Source organism: Pelodiscus sinensis, chromosome Z (genome assembly GCF_052426305.1).
Source record: "Pelodiscus sinensis isolate ZL-2025 chromosome Z, ASM5242630v1, whole genome shotgun sequence".
Classification (NCBI taxonomy): domain Eukaryota; kingdom Metazoa; phylum Chordata; order Testudines; family Trionychidae; genus Pelodiscus; species Pelodiscus sinensis.
In genome coordinates this window covers 31,303,674-31,319,882 of record NC_143085.1, presented here as the reverse complement: position 1 = coordinate 31,319,882, position 16,209 = coordinate 31,303,674, and the positions used below count along the sequence as shown (strand labels likewise).

The 16,209-nt window shown below is 42.1% G+C and overlaps 1 protein-coding gene across 1 annotated transcript; it reads left to right on the top strand.

Moving 5' to 3' along the window:
• Nucleotides 1-10,802: 10,802 nt before the first annotated feature.
• Nucleotides 10,803-10,937, top strand: LOC142818516 (uncharacterized). The gene has a single exon (XM_075898661.1). It carries the CDS (start codon nucleotides 10,803-10,805, stop codon nucleotides 10,935-10,937), a length of 135 nt encoding a protein of 44 aa, XP_075754776.1.
• The last annotated feature ends 5,272 nt before the right edge of the window (nucleotides 10,938-16,209 follow it).

Here is a 16,209-nt window from a genome sequence, read left to right as displayed (position 1 = left end):
CGGAAAAGGGTGCCAGTGTAGACGTAGCCCAGTAGTTTGCACATTGAATTTCTTTCTATCTGTGGCAAGGATTAAATAGTTGTATTTGTAAACTACTAATAAAAACACAAGGAAAACTCCAGGGGCAGAAATTACTTACCTACTTCAAATCTCAAGAGCTCATCAAAAATATAGTCTCCATTTAATGTGCCTTTACACATAATGTTCCAGAAATAGCACTATTAGATACTGTAAGCTACCACATCTGCTGTGTATAAATTGCTGTTGTGTGCTTTGAAGTAGCCATTATACTGGCTCTGTGAACTAGGAAGCTGTATAGTCAATAAATAGTGATGGGTTGCTGGAAGGTTCTAGCAAGTGATAGCAGTAAACAAGGAAAATTAAAAACGCAAAACAACTCAGTTGTATGCAATACTGTGCACTATAGGTTATAGATCAGCTCAAAGAATTAACAGCAACGGTTAGATGATAGCACTTAACTATTCAGCTTCCCTTGTTATCTTCTAAAGAGAAATAATAAGACTCTGAGAAACTAAAGTTCCTTTAGAATCCTTGTACTAGGCATCCTACTTAAGAGCTGCTGAGTGTCATCAACTCCACTTTCAAGCCTCCGTGGCTGCTTGATGCCCCTGATTTTGAACCCGCAGGATTAATTCTTCTGTCAGTCACCTAACTTCCCCAAATGCAGAGTAAGCTGTATTCCAGTACAGGCAGTCCCCGACTTACGCGGATCCGACTTATGTCAGATCCGCACTTACGAACGGGACTTTTCTCGCCCCGGAGCTCACGGGAGGCAGGTCCCCACCCGTGTCCTCCGGGGCGAGAAAAGCTTCTCCCGGTCTCCCTGGTCTGCTGGGGGGGGAGGGTCCAGCAAAGCCACTGGACCCCCCCAGCAGACCAGGGACACCCGAGCAAAGCCACCCAGGCGGTGGGAGTCCCGCTGCCTGGTTGGCTTTGCTCGTTTGCCCCAGAGCAAAGCCGCCCAGGCAGCGGGACTCCCGCCACCTGGGCGGCTTTGCTCCTGTCCCCCTGGTCTGCTGGACCCCCCCAGCAGACCAGAGGGACAGGAGCAAAGCCGCGGAGCACGCCCGCAGCGGGACAGCCTGGGCGCGCGTGCTCCAAGGCTTTGCTCCCCATCTCCCTGCAGACAGGGAGACGGAGAGCAAAGCTGCTGAGCACGCCTGCAAGGGGACAGCCCAGGCACGCTTGGGCTGTCCCGCTGTGGGCGTGCTCCGCGGCTTTGCTCCTGTCCCCTTGGTCTGCTGGGTGGGGGGGGTGCAGCTAGTGCCCCCCCCAGCAGACCAGGCTTTTCTTGCCTACCCCTGGGGTAGAGCAACTGGGGGCTGCCGGGTTGGTCCCGCAGCGCCGCTCCGGACCAACCCGGCAGCACCCCAGCTGCTCTGCCCCAGGCATCCTGATTCAGCCGCTGCTGGAGCAACCCAGCAGCATCCCAGCTGCTCTGCCCCAGGCGTCCCCAAGTCAGCCGCTGCTGAAACTGACCAGCGCTGACTACAGGAAGCCCGAGGCAGAGTTGCTCTGCCCCAGGCTTCCTGGAATCAGCCGCTGATCAGTTTCAGCAGCAGCTGACTTGGGGACGCCTGGGTTTCTTAAGTTGAATCTGTATGTAAGTCAGAACTGGCATCCAGATTCAGCCCTGGTTGAAACTGATCAGTTTCAGCAGTGGCTGACACCAGTTCCGACTTACATACAGATTCAACTTAAGAACAAACCAACAGTCCCTATCTTGTACCTAACCCGGGGACTGCCTGTAGTACTAAAGCAGCTGAACATCAAGTTCAAGCTTGCCATTATACCCTTCATACCTAACTACAGGTTGCTGCTGCTTTAACTAGAAATATAGTGGAAATCAAAATAGAAATTAATTCAGGTTTGGAGCAATCTAATAGCTTGGGGGGCAAATTTTGGGGCTAGCCAGCAGCAGTTTCCATCAGGCTCATTCCCATAGGCTGCTGAGCACATTTGCTTGACCCAGCAAAAGATATTCTAGTCTCTGATTTCAGTGCTATTATGTGCTTAAAATTAAGTACCTGCCTCTGAGTTCTGTTAGATTGGGTGTACAATAGGATTTTACATCAACCCTAATCCCATATAGTCGAATTTCCAAGTGATGCATCCACATTAGCAAGCCTGTTGTGCTGCCCTGAGTGGCCACTGACATAGATTTCTGTACTCTTGCTTTTCACCAGGGCTGGCAAGTTTTTCCGCAAAAGCAGCTACACTGGCTGCTTGAATTTCCGCAAGAACACTGACTTCCTACTGTCTGAAATCAGTGCTTCTTGCGGAAATACTATGCTGCTCCCGTTCGGGCAAAAGTCCTTTTGCGCAAAAGGGCCAGTGTAGACAGCTCAGATTTTGTCTTTTCTGTTAAAAGCATTTGTGGAAAATCATGCCAGTCTAGACGTAGCCCAGGAGTAATGCTAGTCCCTGGCCTGCATGGTCAAAGTGATGCTAGTGTAGGCACAGCACTACCAGAAATTCAGTGCTATTGAAATTTCCCACAGCTGTCCACTCTGGCCACTCCTGATGCTACTGCTTTTCCATCAAGCTCAAAAAGCCCTGGGGAACAGTAGAATGGCCTGTCCTATGTGGTCAGCCTTGCCAGCAAGCAGCACATCAGGGCAAATGAGATGAATTCCAACATTCTGTTGGACACTCCGCCAGCTGCGAGTACTTCTGTTCCCACAACCATCACTTCCCAGGGATGAAGAAGAGCACCTGCCTGGATATGCAAGACATCCTGGACCTTGTCGAGGAGTGGGGCAATGAATCCATCCTCCAAAAGCTCAGAACCAGCAAGAAGAGTACCAAGTTCCACAGCAGGAGCACAAGCTGCCTCAGGGCAAAAGGATATGCCAGGGATGCCCAGCAGTGCAGAGTAAAAATTAAGGAGTTGTACCAGTCATATCACTAGGTGGCAGAGATTGGATGCTCTGGGAGTGAACCTTATAGATGCCACTATTATGAGCAGCAGGCTGACATTCAGGGGGGAGAGGGTGGGGGATCTGGCCAGCTCCCACAGTGTGGTTGTTAGGACAAGATATGCATGGCATCAGCCTGCAGGAGAGCAGGCTGATGGAGGGGCAATAGTAGGAGGAGACTAGCCAGCCAATGATGCTCAAGAGCCTGGAGCTGGTCATGACTCTGGAGCCAGTCCCATCCTCCCAGGCCATTGACAACCCCAGAGGGGCACTTCTAGTGAGTTCACAAACTTTGTCTAACTACAAGCAAGTTCAGGCAAGGAGGTATAAGCAACGTCACTCTCTTTCTCTCTCGACCAACACAATGTGCAAGGCACAAACAGCTTGTTCATGTGTCTGCATGGCTCCATGAAGCTTTCAAATAGAAACTCTTTGATCCTTCTCACAAGGTTTTTGGGGAGGCCAGTCATATGCTGTTTTCCACAGTAAGACACCTTCCCATGCCAATCCACCAGTACGTGGTTGGGTGTCATTGAGCCACAAAGCAGTGCAGCATAAGGCCAGGTTTATGGCCACATTCAGTAAAGCACTGGTCCCACTCGTCATGATTTGGAGAAGACTGATAAATCGCATGGCAACCTGGAAGGAGGAGGAGAATCTATTAGTATTGTTCCCCAAGAGGCGACTGCATTCCACCACCATTCTGCACCTGCTTAGCCTGTTGTTGAAATCCTTCTTGCTTGGGATCCAGGCTGCCCACATAGGGTTTCACGAGCCAGAGGAACAAGGAGTAGGCTGGGACACCAAGAATCACTATTGCCCTGTCAACTTTTTCTACTCTGATGTTGCAGTCTGGAAAATAATGCCAGTGTGCATCTTTCAGAAGAGGCAGGAGTTCCTAAAGATGCATGCATCATACACCTTTCCTGATTATCCCACTTTGATGTCAGTAAAATGGCCCTTGTGATCCATGAGTACCTACATCACCATGGAGAAGTAACCCTTGCAGTTGATGTACTCCAAGGCATAGTGGTCAGGTGCCAGGATGGGGATGTGTGTTCCAACTAAGGTTAGAAACCACTGCCCTTTTCACACCACAGACCAAGTTCCTATTCACAAACTTTTGGCGGACCAGTAACAGTTTACTTGCATATTCATTATTCAAATAAATGTTACTGGCCTGCCAAAAGTCCTGGTCCCCAGAGCCGCTGCGAACAGCTGGCTTCAGTTCCACCAGCTCCTCTCCGCCCCTTATAGACATCCCCCCCACCAGGACCCCCCCCAGTGTCAGTCCCATTCAGTTCCAGCTATGCGGGTCTGGCTCTAGCCACCAAAGCAGCTGCAGGCCACCTGTGACACAGTTCCTACTCTCATCCAGGCTGGGGCTGCTGGAGCAGCTGCAGGCCACCTGGCACATGTCTCCAGCCAGAGCAGCCACTGCACACCATGTGGCCCATAGCTCCAGCCCTGAGGAAAGGCTGAGGGTATGGCCAGTGCCACATGGTGGCTGCTCTGCTGCTCCTGTGGCATGGCAGCCACCCGCCAGCCACTGAGTGGCTTTCTTGAGGAGGTGGGCAGGCCTCAGAGGGAACATTGGCTGGGTGGTGTTCCCTTGACCCCAGAGCCACAACAACCCAGCAAGCCAGCTATTTGCAGACTGGCAATGGTCTGCAGGCTGGCAGTTGGGAACTGATCAAGGACCTCTCCCCACAGTTAGGGAAACCAATGGTGGCAAAGCCCCCACCCGCCTTAGGGTGTCCACATTCCCAAGTCATGATGTTACTGATGGCCATGGCTACTTGTATGATAATAGCTCTGACTGTAGATTTCCCCACCCCAAACTCATTCCTGACTGAAAGGTAGTTTTCTGGCATGGCCAGCTTCCACACAGCAACTGTCATGCACTTCTGCATGGTCATATGGGTATCCTGGCACCTCAGGGCAGGGGCAAGCCATTCACAGAGTTCCAGGAACATGGCCTTGCACATGCAGACATTCTGCAGCCATTGCTGATCATCCCATCTCTACATCATGATGCAGTCCCACCAGTCTAAGCTCATCTCCCACTGCCAGAACCAGAATTGCACTGTGTCCAAAGGATTGACTGCTGGCTGCACTAGCATAAGTGCCAGGGCTTGCCTGAGCAGGGCCTCTGTGCCACATCGAGCTTCATCATTGTCCTCTTCCTGATGGAGCAATACGCGTAGGTTCTCATAGGATAGTGCCATGAAGCACACCATGACATCCATGAGCATGACAATGCTTTCCAGTATCCTGGACTGTATGATCACAGTGCTCTGGTGTCCATGTGGGCAACCAGAGCACCAAAAGGTGAAATTACACTGCATCTCCTTTATCTCGCACAAGGGGGAAAGACTGGAGGAGTGCTTTATGGAATGCAAGCAACATGAGCCCCTCTAACCACCTGTTGCCAAGTTTTGGATCCAACAGACACTGGAATCACAGTCCAGACTGCCAACCAATCCACAGTGCATCCCTCTCTAGCAGTAAACTTTGTAATGTGGATGCACTATTTCAGACATTTGATTCTTGTCCATAGTGAAGACACAAACGTTTCGTCTTCTCAAAATTGGGTGCCCAGATATCAGCTATGTTAGAGTTGACCTTATCTTGTAGTGTAGATGTGCCCCTAGACATGGCACTTAGCAGGTCACTGACAAAATGTAGTCCAGTGAAACAGCGGAACACTTTTTCCTTTCTCCCTCTGGAGGTGAGGGATGGTAAAATGAATATTAAAATCAACATCACTTAACTCTTCAGAAAATTCCTAACTATTAAAATGAACAAAAATCAGGAGACATCTTCAGAAGAAACTTACCTTAGCAATTGTCTCCTGCTTTAGAATTCACTTTCCTTGGGGCACATACCTGTCTTACACCTCATAGTTACAGTCTTGTTAATCCTTTAAATTTTCTCAATTTTTTGTTAAATTGTGGTCTAGTCTCAAACCTAGTGTTTCTATATGAGCATTCTTTATTCCGTTACATTATAAAGTGTGACCATTTGTGAAACAGACCTTAATATTTAACAAAATCCTCCCTTTTATAGTTATATTCTTTGCACAGAAATAGAAGAGTTTATTCAGTGTGAAACTTTTTAAGCCATTATGTAGATTTCTACTTATTATAGTCATGCACTCTTATTTAACAATGTTATTTCTTTGGTGAATACTTTATGTAAAGGAACATTTGATTTTTAGAAGAACGTAAAAAAATTATCAGGAAACTTATCACCTGATTGCTCTTACCTCACGTATGACTGAGCTCCCTCATAATAAAGCAGCTGTGATATTAACTTACTTTTTACCAAATAATTACCAAATAATGGGTTGATTTCCACAAGTACTGGAATCAGTTCTCAAGACCTTTGAAAATCAAATAATAAAGAATTATATATAGTGCCATTGCTGAGTTTTTTGGCTTATACTTTCAGCCATAGAGAAACATGTTTACAGTGTTCAAATAGACTGGCAATGACAATGAGAATTTTTAAAAAACAAATCAACAGCACTTTCATAATTATATTTCTGTAATTTGGATTTACATTTTTTCTGTAATATTGTATATTTTCTGTAATATTGTATTATGTAATACACAAAGAACAAGTTAAAAATCACTTAGGAAAGTTAGATGTCAGCAAGTCACCAGGTCCTGATGAAATGCATCCCAGGATACTCAAGGAGCTGATAGAGGAGGTATCTGAGCCTTTAGCTATGATTTTTGAAAAATCATGGCAGACAGGGGAGATTCCAGAAGAATGGAAAAGGGCAAATATTGTGCCCATCTATAAAAAGGGGAATAAGAACAACCCCGGAAACTACAGACCGGTCAGTTTAACGTCTGTCCCAGGGAAGATAATGGAGCAGGTAATTAAGGAAATCATATGCAAACACTTGGAAGGTAATAAAGTGATAGGGAATAGCCAGCATGGGTTTGTGAAGAACAAGTCATGCCAAACTAATCTGATAGCTTTCTTTGATAAGATAACGAGCCTTGTGGATAAGGGAGAAGCGGTGGATGTCATATACCTAGACTTTAGTAAGGCATTTGATACGGTCTCGCATGATATTCTTATTGATAAACTAGGCAAATATAACTTAGATAGGGCCACGATAAGGTGGGTGCATAATTGGCTGGATAACCATAGTCAGAGAGTTGTTGTTAACGGTTCTAAATCGTGCTGGAAAGGGATAACAAGTGGAGTTCCTCAAGGGTCTGTTTTGGGACCCGTACTGTTCAATATCTTCATCAATGATGTAGATATTGGGATAGAGAGTATGCTTATTAAGTTTGCAGATGATACCAAACTGGGTGGGGTTGCAACTTCTTTGGAGGATAGGGACATAATTCAAAATGACCTTAGCAAGTTAGATAAATGGTCAGAGGTAAACAGGATGAGGTTTAATAAAGAGAAATGCAAAGTGCTCCACTTAGGAAGGAACAATCAGTTCCATACATACAAGATGGGAAGCGACTGTCTAGGCAGGAGCATGGCGGAAAGAGATCTAGGGGTCATAGTGGACCACAAGTTGAATATGAGTCAACAGTGTGATGCTGTTGCAAAAAAAGCAAATATGATTCTAGGTTGTATCAACAGGTTTGTTGTAAGCAAAACTCGTGAAGTCATTCTGCCGCTCTACTCTGCACTAGTTAGGCCTCAGCTGGAGTACTGTGTCCAGTTCTGGGTGCCACATTTCAAGAAAGATGTGGAGAAATTGGAAAGGGTACAGAGAAGAGAGACAAGAATGATTAAAGGTTTAGAGAACATGACCTATGAAGCCAGGCTTCATGAACTGGGCTTGTTTAGTTTGGAAAAAAGAAGATTAAGGGGGGACATGATAGCGGTTTTCAAATAACTAAAAGGGTGTCACAAGGAGGTAGGAGAAAATTTGTTCCTCTTGGTTTCTGAAGACAGGACAAGGAGTAATGGGCTTAAAGTGCAGCAGGGGAGGTTTAGATTGGACATTAGGAAAAAATTCCTAACTGTCAGGGTGGTCAAATATTGGAATAAATTGCCAAGGGAGGTGGTGGAATCTCCCTCTCTGGAGATATTTAAGAACAGGTTAGATAAACATCTGTCAGGGATGGTGTAGACGGAGCTTGGTCCTGCCTTGAGGGCGGGGGGCTGGACTCGATGACCTCTTGAGGTCCCTTCCAGTCCTATGATTCTATGACAGTGAAACTGACTAATCTGGTTTTACTAATCAGACTAAATGACATGTAAAAGATAATAACATAAATAGTTTAAAAATACATGGTAGGTTATTTACCTTTTTCATTTGTATTGTGTTGTTAATAACTGGATTTGTTCCATAAGAAAATACTGTTAACCTCGGTATCAAATTAAACTTCACGTTTGGCCAGAAAGAGCACTGTGTGTCAGCATATCATTTCTGAATGGACATCAGAACTAGCAGCTAGGTTGACGGCCACACAGACCATCAATTACTAGCTCTCTTCCTGGAAATATGCAAGAAACAAGGCCCAGAGCTGACCAATTCTCCAGAGGAGCAATTACTACTTAATAAGCTTCCTGAGCCTGTTTATGTTCCCTGCTAGCTAAGGTCTCACTGACCACGGGGTAATAATTTGATAACAAGAGATCTTGATTAAATTAAGAGGCCATTTGCTAGACACATAATGTCTTTGTAAATAAGAAATTTGATTTGCAGTAGATGCTCTTGCTTCTCCATGCTGCATACATTTGTCTGTTGTTTAAAAGCCAAATAACCCATGCCTTTTAAATAGGATTATTAGTAACCCATTCACTGATACTAGCCTGATATCTTCACATTTTTTCTGTTATTTAAAAACAAAACAGTCTCTCTCTCTCTCTCTCTCTCTCTGGGACAGAGATTCTGTGGTATGGATGAGTGAAGTGCAATATGTAGAGAACTGGACTGGGGATATTGCAAAAGTAAGCCTACCTTCATCCATCCCTTTTGATAATAGAGCCTAACAAAATCTACAGGCATCCATCCTGTCATGTCATGTTTATCTTGAGCTTCCCCAGTTCCACTCTAATAACGTCCTCCTCTTTTAATGGTCTGTCTGTGAGAAGGCTGTTAAGAACAGAAAACTATACAAAAAGCAGAATATGCACAACAAAATAGCCAGAAATACAGAAAACTATCTGATGGAATAAAACGAGAAAAAAGTTGCATTGAAGAAAACACAGTATTAGGTGACATAACAGGGTAAGAGCGTTTCACGCATTTTAAAATATACAATATATTGTTCAAATCAGAAGTGCCAACGTTGGATTGTTCTTTACTATTGTGCTGTCAGCACAGAGAAAGCAAAGGGTCTATGTCATATATAATAATTCGTCTCTGACCACACCTAGTCCATTAGTACTGGTGCAGGCTGTAAATACAACCTCATTACTCCTGACTCTATGGATTAGCAGACCAGAAGGGGATCAAACTACATCACCAACCTTTTAGAAGCCAGAAATTCAAGAGAAAGCTGCAGAATAAAAGCAGATTGAAACTTTAAGAAGTAAATACAATCATCTATCCCACGGTAAGAAGGTTATTTATCTCTTTGTCAGTATATGCTTTATTCTGTAATGAAACGCATGTAAAACATTAAGTAACTTCCGTACTCTGAAAAACTACATTGAAGAGATTTTTTTTAAATTGCAGTATTTTCCGTAACACTTTACTATACCTGAACATAGCAAGGTGGAGTTAAAAAAAACATTAATACAAAGAAAAGTTAAAGCAATTGTTTAGATTTCACTGTGAGTTTCTAATTAATCAATTCCTTTATTAAATGGTAGAATGGAATTCAGTTTGCTCTGACTGACAGTATACTGTTTGTAAGAAAAATAATCCTTTCAGGTTAGCATTATTCTGAACCTAATCTCATTTTCCTTTTGGTCATGCATACAAAAGTACAAATATTTTTGATTTGATAATTTTCTGATGAAGCAATAAATATGCATCTAAAGACAGGGGTACACATCTGTCTTTTCAGCTTCAAAGCCTAAATAGCATAAAACTACTGTGCATGTGTTAAGGTTTTACACAAAATTCATGGACTGGGCAACTCCTTGGGAAATGAACAATTATACATATATATTTAACTGGGGAGGAAAGAAGTTTTAAAAAAATCTTATTCTTTCCCCTTTTAAAAAAAAGTTATGTTTACAGAAGTTAGGAAGCTTTCAGATTTAATCCCACATCTCCTGATCTGAATCAAAAAGCTTGCTCTCTGCCTATCCATTAGAAGCAATTATAACATTAAATATTTACTGTGGCTTCTCTGGAGGAACTGACCACTTTCAATAGAGCATTTTGTTGGTACTAATGTGCCATCAGCAAATGCTCTAAATGAGAAGCTTGCCTGCCAAATATCAATTGACAGAAGAGAATAATTCCAGGTACTGGCTGAAACCTCGGCTGCCTGCCTCTGCCCTACTCCACCCCTCTATATTTTAACCTTGCTTAGTTCTCCCTCAACTCTACTACCACCTGCAAGTCCTGACCTGGTTTGAGATCTACCCTGTAATCCCTTTCAGCACTACACATCCTGGAAACTCTGAAAAAGACTTTCCAAATACACAAATACTATTCTGCCTGACACACTCCCCTGGCAATTAAAAAGCTTCTAACAAACCTCAGTGTTCATGGACTTTGTCTATACACCGCCCCATAAATTACCTGAATCCAGATTTTTCTACATGCAATTAGCAGGCTCCCCTTTTACATCCAATTTGTTCAGAAGGGCTCATCCTGCCCCTTTGTTTCTCTTCTTTTCAGAAAAGGATACTTTAGTGGGGAGCGGAGCGTGAGACAACTGCAAAAATCGCATCTGGCTTGGGGTGCTTGGAAGAACCATGCAGGAGTCCTTTGCTGTCCACTTCCTAAAAGTGCTGAAGGAGCTGCTGGCCTTCGTGCTGTTCAGTTACACCGTGCTGATCGGGGCACTGCTGCTGGCTGGCTGGACAACTTACTTTTTGGTGCTTAAGTGACAGCTCCTCTATATCCCCTCTGGCCACAGACTAGACCAGAATGTGAAACTGTCACTACCAAAGTACCTTGCAGCTGGCATTTGCTCAACAAACAGAATATCAATTTTTTGGCACCAGAAACTTCCAAATCTTTGTTTTATTATTGGCTAACTATAATCTTATTTTCTTATGTAAAACAAAAAAATTATTAAAAACACCTTGCTGATCGCCAATGGCTCTTCCAAACTTCATCTTTGGGATCAATCCTATCCCTTGCATCAGAAAAATTGTTGGCAGTTCTGTCCATGATCAATCTTCTCTTGAGAATAACACTTTGTTGAGAGTGGTGGATAGAAGGGAGGGAGAAAGCCCAGAAGTGGTGTAGAACCATTAGAGTGTGAGCTGTCCTCTGAGGAATCAAGTTCAGACATGTCTGCTTCAATCAGCCTGGTTATGGACATGAAAGGAGAAATACTTTTTATTTCTGATCCTCTTATTTCCTGTCTTTTCCGCAAATCAGCATAATCGATATGTCTCCTTTCTTTTTATTTCCATATTTTTATCTGACAGAATCTAGTGTGGAGTTAAGTTTCCCAGCCTTTCCTGCTGGAACATGATACTAGCATATTTGGAGGAGTTGAACCCAACAAGGCAATAGTTTTACTGGGACCATGCTGTATAAGAAAGCACTAAAAATGTTGTACGTCACTAACTTGCTCTGGGAGAGGGGGAATAAAGTGACCTGCTAGGACTTTCTACAGGTCAGAATTGTTCATCTTAAAACAGTGGTAAGTCTAAAGAGTGGTAACTTTTAAAACAACATTGCTCCACTGAAATCAGTGTAATCAAACCTTAAATCTCAAACATGCTGAAAATGTACACTTTCACAAAATCCTTTTATTTTCTTATGCCTTTATTAATCAGATAAAACATGTAAAAAGGACAAGTGTCAATGGAGGTTTGTTAAAATAATTTTATGATTTTAAGAAAAAAATCTACCATTTAATTTTCATCGTCTACATGGTATGTCTCCAACTTCTTCTAACAAACATGTTAATAACTACAAACTATATGTTGAAAATAAGCCTACAGAATGGTTAAAAATATCACAAATAAAATGTGGGCAATTACATGGGGTTCTTCTGGACACAGTTTACTCTAATTCCAGTGTTACAAAAAACAAAGATGTTTGTTTTATTGACATCAATGTCTTGGTCCCAGGCCTGCAAATGCTTAGATTTTTTAAACTGTGAACAGCCCCACTGACTTCAAAGGGAGTCTGAAACTATTCAGAGGGCATTAACTTTAGCATGAACTTTAGTTCATAAGTCTTTGCAAGATCAGCATTCTCCTGTGCAATTGATTTCTCTTGTTTTGTGTCACAGAGCAGTCCATTGAGCTGACATTATACTAAAGAAATCTGCTTTTAGCTCATTCAAGCCTGTTTTTATGCCACTTAAAATGTATTTCTGTACAAAAATGCTAGAAAAGTTAAAGTGAATAAAAGAAAATGTCATTTGAATTAAAGAAATTACTCCTACCATACATCTATTTCACAGTCTTTTATAATGTAAATAGAAGTCTGGATCTCTGGTCATACACTGACACTTGGCAGGTTGTGCCCAATAATTTAGAATATTTATGACAAAACAAAGAATTATTTCCCCTCAGAATGTATTTATCCACACCTTTCTAAAACAGTGATAAGTGTGGCACCTGTTGATGCACATAATAACTGAATAAAAACCAGGCCATTTTAACATAAAAAACTTGTAGAAGCCAATTGTTAGAAGCTTCTCCAGCTAATTTAGAATATTTAGCTCTTGTCTTTGATTTCAGATCATTCAAATTGTTCATTTCTGAACAACTGGCCACTTCACTCCCATGAACAAATGTAGACACTTGACTTTATAAGTAGCAAAGCAGACTCATTAAAATCTATAGGTGTGAGAGTTGGTAAAATATAGATCAAGTGTCAGAAAGGAACAAGAAAAGTTTCTCCTTGTAGAGAGTTTTAAAATGCAAAAATTCTCAAGGAGTATAGCTGTGTCTATAATGTAAGAAAATGAACACAGTTATTAGAAAGAACTCCATTAAAAATTACCAAGAAATATTCACACTAAGGGCCTGAGCGGGTAAGTCTTTATGTGGCACAGAGTTCAAGATCACTTTACTCGAGCATGTGAGTACTGAAGCTATGAATAAGCACAAGTAAGATTAAACACTAAAGCGTCATCTACACTGGCAGCTTCTTGCGCAAGTACTCTTTTGCGGAAGAGTGCTTGTGCAAAAACTCTTCCAGAAGAGAGCATCTACACTGGCATGTGCTTTTGCACAAGAGATGTGCTTTTACGCAAGAGCATCCATGCCAGTGTAGATGCTCTCTTGCGCAAGAAAGCTCTGATAGCCATTTTAACCATAGGGCTTTCTTGCACAAGAAATTCATGTTGCCTGTCTACAATAGCCTCATGCGCAAGAACAGTTGCGCAAAAGGGCTTATTCCTGAGCGGGAGCGTCAGAGTTCTGGTGCAAGAAGCCCTGATTTCATACATTAGAATGTCAGTTTACTTGCGCAAGAACAAGCGGCCAGCGTAGACAGGCAGCAAGTTTTTGCGCAAGAGCAGCTGCTTTTGCGCAAGATTGCGCCAGTGTAGACACAGCCTAAGGGCCTGAGCCAAAGACCATTAAAATCAGGAAGGGGCTCTGCATCAGATGCTAAGCATAGTCTACTGAACTGCATAAAAACAGAGTCACAGAATGGTCACATATAAGGAGAGAGACTTAAACATAATCCTCATCATTTTAGTAGAGCATTCTTACTTTCTTAGGCCACAGTCCTGCTACAAACCATGTGGTCATACAGAAAAATTCTGATTTAGGAGTACATTTTCCTGCAGGTCCTGTCACTACTTTTTAAATGTATGGACAAGAATCCATATTTGTGATACCCACTTCAAACCCTAAATTCTCTTTAAATATATGTATACTTTTACTCAGATGAGCAAGACTAAATTATTTCCCTTTTGAAAGAATGATGGCTTCTTGTTTCTACCAGCTCCTACCAAATCATTTTTATGGTATCAATACAGTTTGACGACATTTAATAAAAAAAAAAAAAAAAAAGATCTATTTGCCAGAATAGCGAGTGGTCAGCCTATGGTGCATCTACACTGCACCGTTTTTCAAGAATAACTGCTGTTATTCCAGAAAAACAATACTAGCATCCACACAGCAACTGCATTATTTCAAAGAAAATCGAAATAATGGAGGGCTTTTTCCGATGTTGGTAAATCTTATTCCATGAAGAATAACACTTCTTCCAAAAAAGCTTTTTCAGAAGAGGATGTGTGTGGAAAATGCTGCTATGTTGAAATAGCTCCTCACCAGTGCCATTCTAAAGTTATTCCTCCCCAGTGCCTTCTGGGGCTCTAAATCAAGATAGCACGTCCACATTAGGGGAGCTTGCCACGGACTAATTTTGAGGCTTCCCTGTGGTGCAGATGCTTTATTTCGAAATAAGCTTTTCCAGAAAATATCTTCCGGAATAGCGTTTTCCGAAATAAACTTGCAATGTAGACGTAACCCTAGACAACACAAATAGCCATTACCAAATACAACTATAAGAGAAAAAATCCAAATAAGATGACTATTTCTCAATGAGCCAATATTAAGGCAAAATGCAAAGGTAAGCTAGGCAGACTAGTAAGAGTCTAATACAACTCCAGCAAGTATTTTTAACAACTTAAAAAAATCAAAAAGGAATCCTACAAAGTGAAAACATGCACGAATCATTGAGTTCAAATAAACAGTGCAAACATGTACAGACAAAAATCAGAACTGCTAACTCACAAATTAATTACATATAGCAAGAGACATAAAAGAAGAGACTCTATAAATAGTAGGCACAAAAGAAAGACAAAGTAAAGCATAGGTCCTATACTCAGCAGAAACGAAGAGCAAATAATGATGATATCCACAAGGCTGCAAAGCTTAATGCCTCTTTTCCTTCTGTATTCATTAAAAACAAGCTGGATATTTCAATACCTGGAAAGATTCTGGAACAAATTATTAATCAATTTGTAAACACCTATAAGCTAATAAGGTTAAAAGCCAGCATGTATATAACACCAGCAAGTCATGCCAAACTAACCTTTCTGTTTTTGATTGGGACACTGGTCTAGTGGCGAAGCTGTACATGTGAGATAACTTGATTTTTTTTTAGTAAAACTTTTGACACAGTTCCACATGACTGTCTGACAAGCAAACTAGGGAAATATGGTCTAGATCGTACCTATTCAACTTTGGAAGCTAGGGATGGCAGGGGCCACACTGATTCTCACAGCACATGCAGTGCACCACAACTTAAGTGTGGTTGCATAGACATGCAAATATATATGTAAATATATGCAAACAGTTTCTTTCACACAATGCCCTGGCATTCCTTTGGTATATATGATGATAGAAATGTAGCCGTGTTAGTCTGGGGTAGTTGAAGCAAAATGCAGGACAATGTAGCACTTTAAAGACTAACAAGATGGTTTATTAGATGATGAGCTTTCGTGGGCCAGACCCACTTCCTCAGATCAACTAGTGGAAGAAAGTAGTCACAACCATATATATTCATTCTGCTGATACCATTATTGGACCTAACCAAGTGAGTTATAAGATCAAGAACACATATTCCTGAGCATCCAGAAATATAATCTATGCTATCATGTGCCGAAAGTGTCCGTCTGCTATGTACATTGGACAAACATCTCAGACACTTCGCCAAAGGATTAATGCCCACAAAACAGATATCAGACAAGATCACAAAGAGAAAACAGTTTCTTGCCACTTTAACCAGAAAGAACACTCTCTAAATGACTTAGCCACCTGCATTCTGCTACAAAGACCTTTTACATCTACACTTGAAAGGGAATCCTCTGAACTGTCATTCATGTTAAAATTCGACACTTGCCAACAAGGACTTAACAAGAATTTGAACTATCTCACCCATTACCAAGACAGTTTCCCCAATTATCACCTGTAATACCATTAACTCACAAACATCCCACTCTCCCTACCTTTAATATCATCAATTCACAGACACTTACCTTCCTTCCTCCCCCTCCCCTCCCCCCCCATCCTCCTTCTGTTCTGAAATGTGATTTGTCCTTTTCATATGTGTTCATTTTTTTAATTGTATCCTTTGGTATATATGGTTGTGACTACTTTCTTCCACTATTTGATCTGAGGAAGTGGGTCTGGCCCACGAAAGCTCATCACCTAATAAACCATCTTGTTAGTCTTT